The sequence below is a fragment of the Macrobrachium nipponense genome, chromosome 1 (assembly GCF_015104395.2).
Source record: "Macrobrachium nipponense isolate FS-2020 chromosome 1, ASM1510439v2, whole genome shotgun sequence".
Classification (NCBI taxonomy): domain Eukaryota; kingdom Metazoa; phylum Arthropoda; class Malacostraca; order Decapoda; family Palaemonidae; genus Macrobrachium; species Macrobrachium nipponense.
This window is the reverse complement of record NC_087200.1, coordinates 20,870,046-20,890,433: the sequence shown is the minus strand read 5'-3', so window position 1 is coordinate 20,890,433 and position 20,388 is coordinate 20,870,046. Positions and strand designations below refer to the sequence as shown.

At 42.1% G+C, this 20,388-nt stretch overlaps 1 protein-coding gene across 2 annotated transcripts in view; it reads left to right on the top strand.

The window, feature by feature from the left end:
• LOC135219156 (actin-related protein 2/3 complex subunit 2-like) overlaps nucleotides 1-20,388 on the top strand; it is a 152,955-nt gene that overhangs the window by 63,971 nt on the left and 68,596 nt on the right. For both annotated transcript variants that reach the window (XM_064255679.1, XM_064255678.1), the window contains exon 2: nucleotides 5,137-5,230. In XM_064255679.1, the coding sequence (XP_064111749.1) occupies nucleotides 5,137-5,230 (94 nt within the window). The remainder of the gene's footprint in view (nucleotides 1-5,136; nucleotides 5,231-20,388) is intronic.

Here is a 20,388-nt window from a genome sequence, read left to right as displayed (position 1 = left end):
AAAAAAGTGGTCTTTCTGTAAGTGAACATGTCGTTTACCCTACTTTGGGTAAATGACCAAGCAGTGGCATAACAGCCACCTCTCTCTGCTAAGGTATCTTCTGGTTACCTTGCCAGTGTTTTTCTCACCAGTAGCCCCATCTTCACCCACTTCAACTTTTCTGATAGACTCACAGACTGATAGTTCTTCAAGGCTTCCAAGTTATTTATTTCTTCTTCATTGAAGAAATCATTAAGGTCCTTCTTCAGTTTCCCTCCTTCCAGATTATCTAAGAGAAGATATCTTCACACTACAGGAAAAGCACCTGCTCTGGGAGTACATATATGCCTCCTCCCAGGGGAACTTCTCTGCGTTGATCGACTCCTCATACAGGTCTGCCTTTTCTTCTGCTAAGGTCATGTTTAGCATGTCGGAGCTAGCCCACCTGCTTAAAAACTTATTTAAAGTATTTGAAGAGCTAAGTTTTTTGGACTGGGCTGTTGGCACTTTGGTGTGTAAGATTAATGACTATACTGTGGTACCTCAAAATAGTGATGGTGACTGGTTAGGAGTGCTTTTGTGCATCAATTAAAGAATTGAATGTTTTCCAGGAATTGGCTTCCCTTTATACAATAGATCTTGAAGAAGAGGGAACTATGGTGTTCTTTATCTGTAAGGGAGTTATATACCCCTCTCAGAAGTTAGCACTTGTATTTTCGCCATTAGATCAATACCATTTGTTTCCACAGTCCACAGTCTTTGGGATTTTGTCTGATCTCCAAAAGAAGAGCACACAGGACCTCGTATCCCAGTCATCTAGATGGACTCAAGAAGTATCCACTCTTAACCGTAGTTGTTTCTCTTTGTAGACACACCCCTTTCGTGGCAGCAGTGAGAGATATTTCTCAGGATCTCAGGTTGGTGGCAACTTCAAGACTCCATCTCTTCTGGGAGAGATGGCAGGAAAGAGGGGGGGGGGGGGGGGGGGGGGGGGAACCTTAGATAGTAAATGTCCTTTTAAAGAATAGCATCCATTGGTCAACACACCTGTAGTATTGATAGTATACTTCGCATACTCAAAGATGTTTTTGGCCCCGTTGGAAGAGGTTTTGTCCCTTCTCAGCGAAGGAACAATAAAGCTAGTAGAGACTATCATCCAGGGGACTGGATATTGTCAATAGATATGCAGGACGCTTACTTACACGTACCTATTCACCCAGAGTTGAGAAAGTATCTACGCTTTGTTTATGGAAACAGAATATTCCAGTTTTCCGTCTTCTCTCTTTCAGCCTCTTGATGGTCCCACAAGTTTTTACCAGGGTTCTTGCTCTCCTAGGGAAATTACTATATTGGGTGGGAAGATCTCCCTCTAACTTGACGATTGGGTGTTGCAAGCTCAGTCGAGAAAACAGTTTGGAGGACCTTCACAAGACTTGCTTTTAGCCCAGGAGTTGGGCTAACGATCAACCTTCAGAGGTTACAGATGAATCCTTCTAAAAAAATTATTTATTTAGGGGTAATGATAGATGCTCAGAAATTTTGGGTTTTTCCCTCCCCTAAAAGAGTGAGTACTTGTCTGAAGACAATAAACAAGTTCATGTCTCTCAACAGCTGTTCACCAAAAGAATGGTTAAGCCTTCTGGGAACATTATCATCGGTAGAACAGTTCTCCAGGCAAACTTCACATGAGACCACTCCAGATTTTCTTAATGATGCACAGGAACTGAAGGAAGCGTTTGGACTCTTTTGTGTTCCAGGTTACTCTAGAAATAAGGACCTGCTCTGGTGGAATGGAGAAGGAAGGCTTTTGGAGGGCAAGTCACTCCTTCCTCTGAGCCGCAACTTAGACTTCTACTCTGGTTCGATCTAGGTTGGGGAGCAAAAGAATTTTTGGAACATGGTCATCAGAATAACAGGACTGTCATATAAATTAAATGACAAAGAGCTGAAGGCAATGCATCTAGGTCTTCAGTTTTTCAAGTTGGAAGTCTGCAACATGACAGTAGCAGTCCACTCAGACAGCATGACTCCCCTGTCCTACATAAAGTAGCGGGGGGGAATTCATTCATTCTCCCTGTACGAGACGGCAAGAGATCTGCTTCTTTGGGCGAATCAAAACAACACCGAACTTCTAACTCGCTTTATTCAAAGAAAGACCCATGTTTCTAGCAGACGAATTGAGCCGCCGAAACCATATCTTACTCACAGAGTGGATTCTAAATCAACAGACTTGCTGGATCATTGAAAGTTGTGGGGAACCCTGATTTTCGATCTGTTCACCACTTCCAGAAACAATCGGCTCCCATTGTTTTGTTCTCCAGCCCCAGATCCTTTAGCATGGGCAACAGATGCCATGCTACAAGACTGATCAGACAAGTTCCTATATGCCTTTCCACCTGCCTATCAGCATGGTGAAGCAGGTTATAAACAAGGCTCGAGCCCATCGAAACCTTTCGATGATACTTTATTTGGCCAACAAAAGATTGGTTTCCCAATCTTTAGAGTTGTTGGTATACTTTCCAAGGTTGCTACCTCCTCAAAGTCTCATCTACTCAGACAACCACATTTCAAGAGGTTTCATGAGGGAATGTCAACTCTGGCCATAACAGGCCTCAAACTGTCGGGAAAACTTCTTAACAAGAAGGTATTTTCAAGGTCAGTTTCACAGTTATAGCCGAAAGAAGATATTTTCAAGGTCAGCTTCACAAGCTATAGCTGGATATAGACAGCAATCCTCTGACAGAGTATACCAAGCAAAGTGGGCAGTTTTCCAAGCCTGGTGTAAGAGACACAGTATCTCTTCTACTAAAACAGATGTAGCTGAAATAGCCAACTTTTTGCTCTACCTGAGAACCTCTAGAAGTCTATTGACCTCCACGATCAAAAGATACAGGTGCATGTTAGGCCTGTCTTCAGACATAGAGGGGTAGTCCTAACCTCTAATCAGGATCTGTCGGATCTTATAAGATCATTTGACACCACGAAACTATAAGAGGTAGTAGTAGTTGTATGGAATGTGGATGTAATACTTAAGTTAGTAATACTTAAGTTACTGTCTGGCTCACGATTTGAGCCTATGTGCTCAATCTCTTGAGGGAATTTTGACGAAAAAGACCTTATTTTTAGTGGCCTTGGCAATGGCTCAACGAATAAGTAAGGTCCATGCAATGGATGAGCGAGTTCCCTTTCTTTTGGTTTTCTGGCAAATAACGAGGCACCTTCCAAACCCTGGTCTTGCTCTTTTGTTATTAAAAGTCTGACAAATATTGTTTGTCTAGGTGAAGAAAATAGAGCTGTATGCCCTGTGAGGAGGGCTCTGAAATATTATCTCCATAGAACAGAGGGATTATGTGGTCCTTCAAAGGAGTTGTGATGTTTGGTTAAAAATCTCTCTTGTTCACTATCAAAGAATGCTCTGGCATTCTTCCTCATAGATCTTATCACAGAAACTCATTCCTGCATTGGAGATGATGCCTTTGCTTCCTGGAAAGTTAAGGCTTGCTTCTATTTTACAGGTAACTTTCTGGAAATGTAAATCACTATTTGTGGAGCATTACCATCAGGAAATTGAAACAGTATACAATAATTGCAGTACATTGGGTCTTTTATCTGTGGGTGGTGTGGTGTTGGGGAAAGTGGCATAGGAAGCAACCCTTCCTTTTATTTTCTCTTCGCCTTGAAAATGTGGTGTCGGGTTTTTATGAGACCCTGGAGGTACTATGTACCAGGAGTGCCCTCCAGTCTTTTATGGTTGGCTTGTGGTTTTTTAATGTTGGGGGGTATTGGTGACATTATATTTTTATGGTAATTGTATTCCTACTATGCCCAGGGCAGGGACAACTTGTTTGTATTTGCTAGCAATCGGAATTGACCTTTCCTGCAAAGAATCTGCTAATAGTAGGCGACCCTTGGCTATACTGCCACGCCACGACGTATGTATATGGTAAGACGAGCGATAACCAAGGGAGTATCTTCATGCAAAGACTTGTCAGGTATGGAAACAGCAAACATTTTAGCAATGTTTGCATGTTTTCTAGTCTAAAATTCATTACCATTCCTAATGTTGGGGGTGGACGGTTAGATATGTCCATGGATCTACATGGACATATCTAACCCTCAGTCTTCCTGTTTGTGTACCAACATTCCATGTACCTGCTTTTATCTTTCATCATGCTAGTAGGAGGATTCTGACATATATTGCTTGCAGGGGACTCCCTAGCTGCATTCATATTCCTTAAAACATCAGGAATGATTTATTTTTTGGCAAGGATTTTTTTATGACTGCATGCCATTGCTGTCATCCACCCAGTTATTGGCAGTGGGCCTAGCCTTTTACTAAAAAGTAAGAATGCAAGGCAGCAGCTTTCCTTTTAGTCACCTTTTAAGACATGCAGGACTCATGGTGGTAGTATTCTTACAACCCTTCCACAAGGGAGCTCTTGCCAAGTTTCCTCTCTCTCCCTAAAAGTGGCCAGGGTCTTAGTCACTGACCCCAAAACAAATTAGTGCGACCCGTGAATTTAACATTTTTAGCTTCCGAGTGAAACTCGAAGCGATATTAATTACTGGTAAGTATATATAAAACTATTTTATTATAAAAATGTCATTGTAGAATGTAAGAGAATAGAAGTTTGGTTACTGGTAAGTTCCTCAAAATGGTTACACAGTGTTAGTAATAAAAATGATAAAGGATTTATTTAACTAAATTTTTTCTCATACTTCTGACCCTTCATGGTGACATTTTATGGAAGCAGTACATGTAGTTTGACAGGTGTTCATTCATTACTATTTACAATTATCTTTATTGGATGTCTGCAAATACTGTGCTTCAGTTTAGAGGGTCTGCTGTCGGCTACTATGTCATTAATGTTACTTTGGTTAATTTCAGATTTTTAATGGAATTAAGATTTCTCCTTCACGTACATCTGCATAAGCCAGCTAAATTTTTTCATCATATTTCTATTCTCTCTGGTCTCATGGAAAAATAAAATGCAAAATTCTTTTGCAGAGTTATCATTTGAGATAGGCTTTCCTATCATTTGAGATAGGCTTTCCTTCTTTAATAGGGCCTAAGAGGTCAAGTGTTGATTTAATCCATATCTTTTCTGTGTACATGTGTTCTATATTGTTTTTGATAATTTTTCTGTTTTCTTTCAGTAACAAACCGGAGTCCATAGATGTAACTATAGCAGATTTTGATAGTGTACTTTACCACATTTCAAACATCAATGGAGATAAAACAAAAATACGGGTGAGTATATCTTTATTTTTTGTTATAATTAATGTATATGATAATTTTATTGGCAGCTTAGCTGTGTATTATGTTCATATATATCACCTGATGGATATTTTCATATAAGTAACTTACCAAGTAATTACATAGATATAATTTCCCACTCGCACAGTAGCTTAAATTTGAAATTTGTGGTAGCGCTTCTATTGTTTTTGTGTCTGTAACTACCCCGCCAACTATTGGGAAACAATAGGTACAACACAACAGAGAAAATCACTTGTTTTGTGCCAGCCTTCGATACAACATCAGATGCTTGTGGCAGCTTTGTTTGGAATTTTGTCATTTTGGGAATATCCTTCCTGGATTTTTTTGATGTATTTACTTCTCTGGTAGCCTTTACAGCTTAATTTAGACAGTTTATTGCAATTTGTGACTTTTGATGATGCCAGACTTAATTCCTCCAGCATTAGGTATTGTAGGGAGGGTTATAAAACCCACTTGACTAAAGCAACCTACGACTCCCATACTAGATACCCCGTAAGGGGATAGTGCTGTCAGTGGACTTCATGCATTGCACTGTAGGCATTATTTAAGGTTCTTTGCAGCGTGCCTTCGGTCCTTAGCTGCAAACACTTTTATTCCTTTTACTGTACCTCCTTTCATACACTCTTTCTTCAGCTTACTTTCCACCTTCTCCTAACACTTTATTCATAGTGCAACTGCAAGGTTTATCTCCTGTGACACCTTTCATACCATTTACTGTCAATTTCCATTTCAGCGCTGAATGACCTCATAATTCCCATACTTGGCCTTTGACCTAAATTTTATACTCAACTCAACTCAACCCATACTGGTTGCTGTAACTGTAGAGGATAAGTGTGTTCAAAGGCTGTGACTTGTGACAAATGTAGAGAAGCTAGATAGAGATGGGAAAAGGAAGGCGGTCTCGAGATTCAGGATTAGGGCTCGTAGTTTAGAACCAGTTCCTAATATGAGTTTAGAAGATTGAACCATTCCCTCTTCCCCTGCTCTAGCCTTGTCCCCGATCCTTACTCCTAATATTGTCAGTATTATACCATCTGCTCCTATACGTAGCTCCCATGCCTTCAAACTGATGTCATTGCCAGCCGCGAGTGTAAGTTTGACTGTAGATTTGACCTTGTGGTCAGCACAATGACTGAATTAGGGGCATCCCTAAAAGTCCTGATGGACAAAGTGAATCTTGTTGTGCCAAGAGGCACGATAACTTGAGATCATTCATTCATTATTCCTCAAAAATATAAATGCTCCCTCCCTCTACCTCAAGTTAGCTGTGCATCACTGCAATGACTGATGATTTTGTTAATCATTTATGCTAAATTTTATTGTGAAAAACTTTGTTCTTTCATTTACTATTTTGTTGATTTGTTCAACTAGACCGTCTCACTCGGCGTACCGAACTGGGTCAATTAAGATTTTTTTTTTTGTGTTGTATTTGATAGTTTGTTCATGAAACTTACCTGACAGATATATATATAGCTGTATTCTCCGAAGTCCGACAGAATTTCAAAACTCGCGGCACACGCAGTGGGCGGCCAGGTGGTAGTACCCATTCCCGCCGCTGGGAGGCGGATATCAGGAACCATTCCCATTTTCTATTCATATTTTTTTCTGTCGCCGGTCGGTAAACACCTGTTTACAGACCTCCGCCCAGGATTTTTGGATTTGACTCGTTATAAGTATCTGGATTGACTTTTGGTTTTGACTCTGGATTGTTGGATTGGCATACGCGATAGTGGACTGTTTTTTTATTTTGGATTGGCTTTTCTATGAACGTGATGTCGGGATCAAGTTCAGTGAGCTTCAGAGTGTGTGTGAGAAGTGATTGCAAGGTGAGGCTACCGAAATCATCGGTAGACCCCCACACAGTATGTATGGGGTGTAGGGGGCATGTTTGTTTGTTGGATGATCGTTGCATTGAATGCAAAAGTTTGACTGAGGATGAATGGAAGGTGTATGAACCCTATCGGCGTAAGTTGGAGCGCGATAGGATCAGGAGGTCTTCCTCCAAGAGCGGTTCTACGAAAGGTAAGGGAAGTAACATTTCTCCTATTTTAACACCAGTAGAATTTGCTTCACCTAATCCTGTGTTGTTGCCTGAGGGCCCTAGTTCTGTGTCTGGAGAAGGTAATGCCCTTTCTCTGATTCTAGAGTCGTTACGCACTCTAGAGTCCAAAGTGTTGGCCCTAGAAAACGGCTCGAGTAAAGTGTGTATCGTTGCCCCTAGTGTTGTGGAGGGGGCGTCAGATCGGCCCCATAATGCCTCTAGGTCTAGACCTCTGTCGGACTCCCAGAACTCAGGGAGTGGGCATGTCGAAAGCCGCAAGAGGGTTACGGGGGCTCCCCACCGATCTGGCGTCCCTTCGGCAAGACCTGTTGCTACTTCCCAGGCTGCCAAGGAGCGTGCTCAGGCTCGCATCCTTAAGGACTGTTTTTCGTCCTCCGAGGCGCCCTCCCCGCGCAAGGGGTGGAGCATTTGGAGAGACTCGCGTCCGTTGAAAAGGACTTTTCCTAGGGAGGACGCTTTACGTCCCCTCTCTCCGCTATCGTTGCGGTCTTCGCCTGCGTCGTATGACGCGTTTCCTCCACAGAAGAGAGGTAGGACGTCGTCCGAGGACGACGCTGAGAAGCGCTTCTCTCGCGCCTCGGAGAGGCAGGTTGCTGTGTAAGTGTTTACATAATAAAAATATGGAATGTTAGTCCATATATATAAAAGATTGCTTGCAGGAATGTGATCAGACTAGAGACGCTAAAGATGACGTATACAATAAGTATGTAGGCTAAGATAACATGCCGTCACCTGTAGTCATTCAATTGTTTATAAACATTAGTCCAAGCTCCCTGCTTGAGACAACTACCCCGACCTATAATTCAAACGGCCTACGTGATCTGTAGCGTGTCTCATTTTGATTGTGTGTTCGTATGAAACTATGTCATTTGTATGTATGTTCATATGTTCGAACTACTGTCTGTTCCTTCATAACTTGTAACAGAGATGGTAGACGAGCAGAACAGAGTTAGCTATCGTCATTAGAAGACCTGTACCTCTTTACCTAAGCTTTATCATGTAGAGGAATAGGATTAGCCATCATCATTGGCAGAAGCGATCAAGCTATCGTTATTAGAAGACTTGTACAATCATATCTGATCTTCAGCATGTAAAACTTCAGAAGAATACATATATTTTTATATTTCGTGTTTTCTACAAGAACCTCCTCACCATGAGTTTAACAAATCGTCGTAATAACCAACAAGATAATACCGACTTCGTAAATGATCTACAAACCCCCAGACACTCCATTGAAGATGGAAGTGCAATACCAACCGACTTAGCGTAAGATTATCGCTAGTCTAACATTACCTCATAGGGCGCCTTATCATACAAGGCACAAGCCCTAATATTGGTGGCCAGCGTACCAGACGAACTCTACAACGTCCTACGAAGAAAAACCAGAATAATAAATCATGTATCATAAGAAGTCAACGACGACGGAAGCAGCAGATTCTTCAAGCAACCTAGTATCATCGTTAGTGAGCGACTTCAGAAAACAATAAGAACTCTTCAACGACGACGAAAGCAACAGATTCTTCAACCAACTTAGTATCATCGTTTAGTGAATAACTTCAAGAAACAAAACCGACGTGTCCTTTTCCTACGGCAACGGAAACTTCGTCTCTCATTAGAATCATTCAAGAAAACATCGTTAGTGAGCGTTTCCGGCACTGCAAGAAAACAAACCGAACGCGTCTGCAGCATCGGATTTTCAAGGGCTCGAATCATCGAAACAACGCGCACTGGGGAAACTGAAGCCAAACCAGGTCATCCGCTAAATAGAGAAGGAGGACCAAGGCCGTGTGTCGTTATCGGAACACCGTGACTTCCCACAAAAGCAAGCTAAGTACAATTTTTTATTCATTTGGAGTAACTTTGAGTGTTTCCTTTGCAGGTCGAATTTCGTTATTCCTGTGGCTGAAGTTACGAGACATTCTTAATCTTACTTTTTTACAGAAATGATCAACATCATTGAGATTTCGCTACTGCGAGTTTTTATCTTTGAGTGTCTGTTTCCAGAAGTTCTACTGAAATATCATAATCATATACTATGTTAATTTTATCATTTTGGGTGATTATTAATCCCTTACGTAACAAATCATATTAAACAGTGAATATGCGTTTACGCAGTGGACGTCTGTATTTATACAGATGCATGGATAGGGTCGTTAAGCACCGTAGTGATTAGAAAACACACAAAAAAACAAGTGGAACACCCGTACAAATCTATATAAATTAGAGGTAACACTATTTCGGGTCATGACAATAAATGCTCCTTTGCAAAGTCCCGCTCGCAGTTTTAGCCTTGAGTTTTTTGAGTTATATAAAATATCGAACCTCAATGACTCAACTTAACTTTAAAAATATGGCTGGATTGCAAGGAATAACATGTCTGTAAAAAACTTTCATCAGGCTAAATGCGCTGACCAGGATCCCTCACTATTTCAAATTTTAGCAAAGAATGAAGTACAAACAGTTAATATTGAATGCAGTAGTGATAACTTGTCTTATTAGTAATCGCTCAGTTCCTAAATAGTTCGTCATTCATTGCTTTATACGTAACCAGCAACATAATGCTAAAAACACACAATACGTTGCCGATGGTAATAAAGAGAAGGATCTTAATTATTACAAAAAAAAAATAGAAACAGTAGCCCGTTCAGAATCAAACAAGCAAACTCGGTGACTGTGTCACCTAGTCAAGCGGTCAAGGTCAGTCAAAAACTGCCGAAGTGTTCAAAGCATAGCAAATTCCATACAATAAGCGACTCTAGCAGAGTGGGGAAAAGCGATGTTGGTTCATACATACCGATATCTTTTTGAATTAAAATGGATTTTTCCTATGAAACACACGACCGTATAAAGTAATCAGAGCAGGTTTTCGTTTTTTTTAATACGTAAGTTATTATAAGTAGTGGTGGATAAAGCCCGACTGTACGCGCCATAAAAATTAGAATATCTTGTTTATTCCTTTAGTACACGTAATATCCTGTATTTACGGACTCACCGTCTGTTGTTCGAACTTCCCTAATGAGAAGTCCGGATAAGCGAGCGTTTACAGATACCTCTATAGTTATAAAAAACATTGATCTGTATCTAGTGTAATTGTAAGATTCATCTAGGGGTATACAAAATATTAACTTACATCCTGCAAATAAGGCGTGTTATCAAAGGGAAATCCTATAAACCTTCAAACATATTAAAATCCGTTTGAACAAAAATGAGACAGTTAATCAAATAATAACTTATATAAAGGAACTATACATTTGTCTCATAAATCGTAACATTGTTCAAATGACCCAACAGAATTCTCCCACAACCGTAGTCGTAGTTTGCACGCAAAATCTCGAGAAACATGCACCCTCGAATGTCTTAGTGCGTGTAAAAAGACTTTGCTGGGAAATGAAATTTTAATCCTTCCCGACACTCTGAAATATAACGATTTCCGCGAACAAAGCCCTAAAAGTATACATATCGTGGATACGGAAGTTATAAATATCGCATTTTTTATTGTTGCTAATTTTTAATCACGCCCAACCAGTCGTGGATGAATCTCTCTGATAATCTATCTAAAGTAATATCCGTAAAGTCATTCAAGCAGAGGTGATTCAGCAGAAATTTTTTTTTATCTTTTACCTGAATACCAGGAAGTTTCTCCACTAGCGAGTGATCTCTGGGAAAAACGGATGTAATTTAACACAAAATACGGTCAAAGGACAAACATAAAGCTATATACGTACCTTCGTATAGACTCTCACTGCAATTTCAAAATAGAGATAAATGACGAAGTTGAAATGTGTTAGTAATAGGAGCCATTAGGAAATCAAATAGCCCATATAAAATTTTACCCTCAAAAGTCATGCCATAAAAGATCGGACTTCGCGTCCCATCTGACGTAGATTTCTGTCGCTTAAACAAGGAAACGACTCCCGATAGTTTCCAGTGCCATGTAGCGACGACATCTTATCTCTGTTAGGTTAGAATAAATTTTTCACCAGCTTGGACTTACTTAAAAGCTTTTACCAGATACCATTACCTAAGTGATTGTACCTCATACTCCGTTTTCAGCACACTCAGGGGACATTATCAATTTTTTACGTATGCCTCCGGCTTACGTTGCGCCCCAATTACCATATAGTGTTTGGAGACTTTTAGGGGATAACCTACATGCCTATATGGATGATCTTGTAATCCTTTCTAATACCTTAGAAGTACATTCACATAAACTAGAGCTAGTGCTACAGAGACAAAGACAAATAATCTCGGAGTAAAATATCTAAATGTGAGTTTTTAAAAACCGAACATGTTTATCTAGGTTTTATGTGTCTAGTCAAGGTCTTAAAAGTAGTCCATGGTAAGGTGTCGGCTATTCATAACTTTCCAGTACTTATTAACGTAAAAGGAGGATACAGCACTTTTGCGCTGTAGTGGGTATTACAATCGTATGTAAATATGTAACTCTTCAATCATGACAGCTCCTTTAACAGATCTTACGAAGAAGAGCGTAGATTTATTATGGTCTGAAAAGCATCAACAGGCGTTCGATATCTTAAAGAAAGCGGAAAATGCAGCTTACCTAACTTAAAAATCCCTGATTTAAATAAGGAATTTTTTTTTATTGCAACAGGACACCTCAGACCAAGGGGTGGGTAAGAGGGATACTACTTCAGTAATATGATAAACAGTTCTTCCCTATAGCTTTTTATTCACGTAAACTAAAGCCCTCTGAAAGTAAATATGCAGTAATAGGCAAGGAAGGGCTAGGTATCTTTAACACTAGTACATTTTAAAGTTCATAAACATCTATGGCTATCCTGATAAAGTTCCTTACTGAACATGAGTCCTTTACCGAGTTTTTCAAAGGCTTTAATCACAGTCCAAAAGGAACTCGGTGACAAAATGATCATTCAGGTTATTGGAGCCAAGATAAGATATCTACCTGGGAAAGCAAATATCATAGCTGACGCATTATCCCGCAATCCCGCACCATACAGCAAAGAACCATTAATTGGACTAAAATATATAGAAACATCCGTGCCTATTGTTAAAACCGTATCTAAACAAGAAAATTCCTTAACCCAAGAGATCGCGAGCATTGAATATCTGGGTCGGAGCGCAGAACTGTTACAAACTGAACAAAGCAAGTGTCAACAGCGATAAGCAAAACAATAAACACCAAACAATAAACACTTCGAAACGGAAACAGGGTCAGTGGCTAGGCAAAAACATAAACACTTCGAGCAGAAACCCTAAAGCAAAAGTATATTTATAGTATGTGTATCAGAATAATGTAATCAAATGTAATGTTCTATGTAGGTCTGTGACGAGGAAAACCCGAAGAACACAGCAGAGGACTAACGACCAGGTAGTAAGTAATAATCTCTCTCATACCAATCGTCATAAACTGGTTGCATTCCGTCATCCAGGGTTCCCTCCTATGTCACAGAAAGCCAAATCACTGTTTTACTGGCCTACAATGCTTACAGATATAAAAAGCACATAACTGATTGTAACACGTGTCATGAAAACAAGGGACACACTAAGACACCTGTCAGTTAAGGGCCTATCCTGTGCCCAATCAATCCTTGAAAGAATATACGTAGAATTATTAACAGAATTACGAGTCTGACAGAGGGAATAAACACTTCTTAGTGTTAATAGTTCCTTGACACGTTATATAGAATTAATAGCACTAAAAACCACACCGCAATTGAGTGCGTTAGGAATATTTATGAGTGCTAAATCAGTAAATATGGAATTCAACACACAATAATCTGTGACTCGGGTGGTGTAAATCAATAATAATCTCCTTAACACGTGTGAATTCCTTTCCATTAAGAAAACCAATAATATATTTTATCACCCAGAGTCAATCGGTTTGGTAGAATACCGGATAATTAAATAGGAAGTGTCAATGTCTTACGAGTTACAACTCGTGATATTGGATCCGAACTGGCAATTATAGCGGTTCTCGCGGTTTTAAATACCTTTATCATTTATATCTTGTATCTATAGAATTGATGCCGCAAGTAGCCTTATACGGTACGCCGCTAGAACACTTTTCCACATATTCAAGCCAACCATTAATTTATCAAATATATATATATATAAATAAATAAATAAATATAAATAAAATAAATGGATACAAGTGGAGTCAATATAATACACTCCGTAAGAAGTCGGAAGGGTTACAAATTATAATAGGAAAGGAATCACGATAAAATCAATAAGCAAAACGTAACCATAGATAATTAAATATCCAAATATATATGCGTAAAGATTTGAACTCTAACTTAACGCTTTAGTAATGACAAATAAGCTAAAAGTTCAAACACATATCCAAAATCTACTGACATATTGTCTGTCCCGGTGATTTATATTCGTAGTCAATGAAAATAAAAAAAAAAATTAAATAAATAAATACATAAATAAAATAATAAATAAATAAATAAATAAAATAAAATAAAAGAGATTTTAAAGTCAGGAAGTCTAGAAGTGAAAATGTTATCTATGAAATAATCCTATATGAATCTTATACAGGGCTAATAATATATATAGAATTTGTATGGAAACCTTTTTCATTAGTTTCAATAAGGAATATTTAATTTAACATAATCATGCAGTTTTCCAACATGAAACTAATATATAGTTCAATTTTGGTACTGTTTTTTTTTCAGACATTCTTCTCATGTGGGTCGAGTATTAAAAAACAAAAAATGTATCCTAAAGTCGTATTTATTACAGCAAGGCGGAAGGGCGAAAGTCGACTTGCCCTGATCCTTCCAACGTTCCATCCAATCCTGCAACTTCTTGAACGCTCTCTTAGTGGACAAGGAAGTTTTCATCTCCACCACCTCCGGAACCTTGCACGACTTCGATGACGAAAACTGAGAGGGTGGAGACTTGGGAGCTGCAGGCTGGAACTTCTCACCAAAAGAAGAGCGTAAAAGTCGAACCAGCACCTTGTAGTCGGAAACCGACGAAACTGACGGCTGTTCTTCCTCAACTGAGTCCGCCGGACTACTAAGCTCTCCTTCCTCCCGAAGAGGCAAAGGAGATCGAACCTCTTGAGTGGGCGTGCGCCCAACGGGTCTAGCCTTCAACAAAGGCTTTCGAGGATGACTAATATCAGCCTCTTCAAAGCGACCGACCTTCTGTCGATCCTTAGAGCTCGAACCACGAAGAGCGTCCTGACCGCGCTGCGCGTCAAGAGAGGCTACTCTTAGTCGCTCTCGAGGAGCGTCCTTACTTTTTACGCTCAAGCGTCCAGCTTTCGCTTTCAAAGCGTCCTTCTGGGCGCTCTCGAAAGCCTTCTCAACAGGCAAAGCGTCAAGCAAAACATCCCGACGAGCGTCTTCAAAAGCGTCCTGCCGAGCGTCTTCAAAAGCGTCCTCAAAGGCGTCCTGACGTGCGGGCGGAGACAGAGACGAACGAGGAGACGGAGAAGGAGACTGCCTCGTCCTCTTGACAGGCAGTCTAGCGTCCTTCCTTCGTTTAGGCTCAACTGCTGGGCGAGTCTTCTGAGCCATTAAGGCCGACAATTGGTCTTGAAGAGACACAAGAATACTCTTCGTTGGTGAAGAAACGAGAGGAGGTGAAGGGCTGCGCCTGCGAGAAGACGAGGGGCGAGGGGACGCCTCCTTCCTTCTCACAGGTACAGCTATTAGGGCTTGTGCCTTGTATGATAAGGCGCCCCAAGAAGTTGCAGGATTGGATGGAACGTTGGAAGGATCAGGGCAAGTCGACTTTCGCCCTTCCGCCTTCAAGACTCAGTGGGAAAGGCGGCATTTGGTATGAGACCAAAGGTGAAGTAGGAGTTAAGATCCCGTCGTCTTCCCAAGGGGACTTTGCTAGTCTGGTCGATGCCCAGAAGAGATCTCTTTTATCGACCGCTAAGATTTCATGGACACCAACGGAGATTGACCATCACATGAAAGGTCTGTTAAGGACTCTGGAAGTCTTTAACTTTCTAGACTGGTGCCTAGGAGTCCTGGATCTTCAATCTAGGAGTCCTGATTCTTTGAGTCTGGGGGAGCTGTCCAATGTGTTATCTTGCATGGACAAGGCCGTCAGGGATGGTTCGGAAGAGTTAGTGTCTCATTTCGGCACTGCTTTCCTCAAGAAGAGAGCGCTTTTCTGCAATTTTACAGCTAGGTCTGTTTCTGCATCGCAGAAAGTGGAGCTTCTCTTTGCACCTCTTTCGAGCCATCTCTTCCCCCAGGCTATGGTAAAGGACCTGGCAGTGAGCCTACAAGAGAAGGCTACCCAGGACCTCTTGGCCCAGTCTTCAAGACGTCCCGCAGTCCCTACCACGTCGTCTTTTGGACGACCTCCTAGGAAGGTTAAACCCTTTCGTGGCGCTCCTCCCTCGAGAGCTGCTCCTCGAGGGAGAGGGCTTGCAAGAGGAAGAGGTTCCTTCAAACCTAAATCCTCTAAGTGAGAAGAGAGTCCTTCAGATGCCGGTCGGAGCCAGGCTAAAGTTCTTTGCGGGGGCGTGGAGAGAGAGAGATACAGATGCGTGGTCCCTCAAGATAGTGGAACAGGGGTACAAGATCCCCTTTGTGGACCCTCCTCCTCTATCTACGACTCCCAGAGATCTTTCCCCGTCGTATCAAGGGGAGAAACATCAGGTTCTTTTAGATCTTTTAGATCAAATGATCAAGAAAAGAGAGATGGAGCAGGTCTTAGACCTGGGGTCACCAGGATATTACAACAGACTTTTCCTGGTACCAAAGCAGTCGTCGGGGTGGCGTCCAGTCTTGGACGTAAGCAGCCTGAATCTTTTCATAGAAAAGAAAAAATTCAAGATGGAAACACCTCAGTCGGTTCTAGGAGCCTTAAGACCGGGCGACTGGATGGTGTCCTTGGACCTACAGGACGCATACTTTCACGTGCCTATCCACCCTCTTTCAAGAAAGTTTCTGAGGTTTATGTAAGGGACAAAGTTTGGCAATTCCGAGCCCTTTGTTTCGGTTTAAGCACGGCTCCGATGGTATTTACCATGCTCATGAAAAACGTAGCGAGATGGTTACATTCTGCAGGAATAAGAGTGTCCCTGTATCTCGACGATTGGCTTATCAGAGCATCGTCAGAAGAAAGGTGTCTGAAGGACCTTCACTTCACGTTGGCCTTGGGCGCAAGTCCCTGGGACTTCTGGTCAACCTCGAAAAGTCGCATCTGACCCCAACACAGTCCATCGTGTATCTGGGGATTCAGATGGATTCAGTGGCTTTTCGAGCGTTTCCGTCCCAGGAACGACAGCTGCAAGGCTTAGAGAGAGTTTCGGCCTTCCTGGGGAAGGAAGCTTGCTCGGCGAGGGAGTGGATGATCTGCTGGGGACCATTTCCTCGCTGGAAAAGTTTGTTTCCCTGGGAAGACTACACCTCAGACCTCTCCAGTTTTTCTTAGCAGACGAATGGAGAGTCAGAGAGGATCTGGATGCGACCTTTTTCATCACCAAATCGGTGAAGAACCATCTAAGATGGTGGTTAGATCCTCGGAAGTTTCGAGAGGGGTTGTCCCTAAAGCTTCTGAGCCCAGACCATATTGTTGTTTTCCGACGCCTCGGTGTCGGGATGGGGAGCAACACTAGGAGGGAGGAAGTGTCAGGCACCTGGAGGGGGGAACAGGTGTCCTGGCACATCAATGTGAAGGAACTAGCGGCGGTTTTTCTGGCGCTACAGTTCTTCCAACAAAAGGTTGCAGAGAAAGTAGTCCAAGTCAACTCGACAACACCACAGCCCTTGCGTACCTAAAGAATCAGGGAGGTACACACTCCCGTCCTTTTTTATTTAGCGAGGGAGATTCTGCTGTGGGCAGATGCGAGACGGATAAGGATCCTGACGAGATTTTATCGCAGGAGTCCAAACGTTCAGAGCAGACCTTCTCAGCCGACAGGGATCAGATGCCTGCCGACGGAATGGACGTTGCACCAGGACGTCTGTCGAGAGCTCTGGAGACTGTGGGGGTGTCCGTTAGTCGACCTATTTGCGACGTCGAGAACAAAGAGGTTGCCTCTTTATTGCTCCCCTGTGCTGGATCCGGGAGCAGTCGCTATAGACGCTCTGCTCTGGGACTGGACGAACCTGGACTTGTATGCCTTCCCGCCATTCAAGATCATGGGGGAAGTAGTAAGGAAGTTCGCGGCATCGGAAGGGACGAGGTTGACCCTGATCGCCCCGATGTGGCCCGCGAAGGAATGGTTCACGGAGGTAATGTCCTTCATCATAGACTTTCCGAGGACGTTGCCCTGGAGGAAAGATCTACTCAGACAGCCCCACTTCGCAAGATATCACCGAAACCTCTCCGCTCTGGGTCTGACTGCGTTCAGACTATCGAAAAGTTGGCCAGAGCGAGAGGTTTTTCTAAAGCAGCTGCAAAGGCGATCGCCAACGCTAGGAGAACTTCCTCGAGAGCTGTTTACCAGTCGAAGTGGGCTTCCTTCAGGGCATGGTGTAGAAAGGAGAGAATTTCCTCTTCCACTACCTCTGTGAGCCAGATAGCCGATTTCCTGCTATTTTTAAGAAATGTGCAGAAGCTGGCTGTCCCGACCATCAAGGGATATAAGAGTATGCTGTCAGCAGTCTTCCGACACAGAGGACTAGACCTGTCTGACAACAGAGATCTTCACGATCTCCTGAGATCATTTGAGACATCCAAGATACCTCAGGCGAGGCCTCCTTCTTGGAACTTGGATTTAGTCCTTAGACTGTTGATGTCGAGTCCTTTCGAACCTCTCCATGAAGCGTCTCTTAGGAACTTGACGAAGAAGGCTCTTTTCCTAACTGCTCTGGCGACGGCGAAGAGAGTTAGCGAAATTCAAGCCATTTGTAAGCGAGTGGGCTTCAAAGGTGACAATGCGGTCTGCTCTTTGAGTCCCACTTTCTTAGCAAAAAATTAAAACCCGTCGAACCCTTGGCCAAGGAGCTTTGAAATTAAGGGTATGACAAGCCTTGTGGGCCAAGAACCTGAGAGAGTCCTGTGCCCTGTCAGGGCTCTAAAGTTTTATGTCCACAAGACTAAGGAAGTACGAGGTCCCTCAGATAATCTCTGGTGTTAGGTTAAACGGCCCGATATACCATTATCCAAGAATGCTTTGGCGTTCTTTCTGAGGGACGTCATTAAAGAGGCTCATTCGTCTTACCAGAAGATCGATTTGAGCCTCTTGCGAGTGAAAGCTCACGAGGTCAGAGCTGTCGCAACCTCGCTTGCCTTCCAAAGGAACATGTCGATCAAGGACATCCTTGACGCCACCTTTTGGAGGAGCAATTCAGTATTCGCCTCACACTACTTGAGAGATGTGAGAACGATATACGAGGACTGTTGTTCTCTTGGGCCATACGTTTCTGCAGACACAGTCTTGGGGGCTGAAGGTAGCTCTCTCCCTATCCCTTAGTTAGGTTTAGGTTAGTTTTTAGTTGTTGTGTTTTTGGTTGTGGTGAGGCTTTGGTGAAGACCTCCCATCTCTTAGCTTAGTGTTCAGGGGGTCTTGGATAGTTGGTCAGGTGGTGGTCAGTTGCTTCGTTGCCCTCATTTGTATGGCTCTATGCTCTTGTCACATTGAGGTCACGTCCCCGTTGACAGAGCATCCAGAGCGCACCAGCACTACAGGTCTCCACCTGGCTGGCAACTCTGATTAAGCACAAGCAGGCTTAAGTGACAGTATCACAGAGTCTACTTTGCTAACAGGTGAGGAACCAAGGTGTACATCATCTACTTAATTTAAGTTTCCTACAAATCCTATTCTGTCTCTTCCCATCATCCGAAGGTGGGATTCAGCTATATATATATCTGTCAGGTAAGTTTCATGAACAAAATGTTATTGTTATAATACAATTAAGTTTGTTCATACTTACCTGGCAGATATATATAATTAAGTGCCCACCCACCTCCCCTCAGGAGACAGTGGCACTGATAAAAATATGAATAGAAAATGGGAATGGTTCCTGATATCCGCCTCCCAGCGGCGGGAATGGGTACTACCACCTGGCCGCCCACTGCGTGTGCCGCGAGTTTTGAAATTCTGTCGGACTTCGGAGAATACAGCTATATATATATCTGCCAGGTAAGTATGAACAAACTTAATTGTATTATAACAATAACATTTTTCATATTTTATCATTACATTAAATTTATTGGGAAATTCCCTTTTTAATGTGAATTGTTATTGCTTTTACATACATACATACAGTAATGTTTTAACTCTCTCTTTTTACGATTGTCTTGTAAAATAGGCCTCATAGATGGATGTAAACATGGTAATCTTTTTCAACTTCTTGTGGAAGGTAGGAAGAATTTTTTAGAATTTTTTCTTACACCATGTGCATTTACATATTTTTATTCATAAAATTGGCTGACCTCCAAGCTTCACCGGCCTGGGGTGCTGCATATGTTTTCTTAGTCCAGCTCTTAAGGGTTAAGGTGAAGGCACATGGGATCAGGGTGATCGTCATCTTGTACGCGCTCAGGCATAATATGTTACGTCACATTCAGCAATCCTTCAGTCAATTTACTGGAGGTGTAATTCCATTTTTGCGACTCACTATTTGAAAGAAACAGAGACAATTTTTGAAAATAGCAGTACCTGGTATCCATTATTGGTGGCTGGCATGGTATTGGGGGAAGAATTTTACGAAGCATTCCCTCCTGTCCTTGACACCTCTGCCTTTAAATTAGGGTGTAGAGTTTTTTGGGAAGCCCTGGGGTACTTCATACAGGCAGTCTCTGGTTATTGGCAGACTCGGTTAATGATGATCCTGTTTATGCCGCTTGTCAAACGCCATAAAATCGACGATTTTGGGCACCATAATGTGCTAATAGTACTAATAGAATTATGGCGCCAATACATACCTAACAGAGGTGCCATTAACTGGTTATGGGCACCATAAGTGCCATAAATTGCAGAGTTTTGGTTAATGGCGATTTTTGCTTATCATCAAACCTGTCAGAACGGAACCCCCAGCAGTCTATAGTGGTTGGACTATGGTTTTTAATTATTTTACAGTGTAGGTGACAGTGTTGTCTGTTCTTTTTTGTCTTTTTGGCTCTGTACTCAGGCCAAGGGCAGCTGCTTTTATGCTTGTGG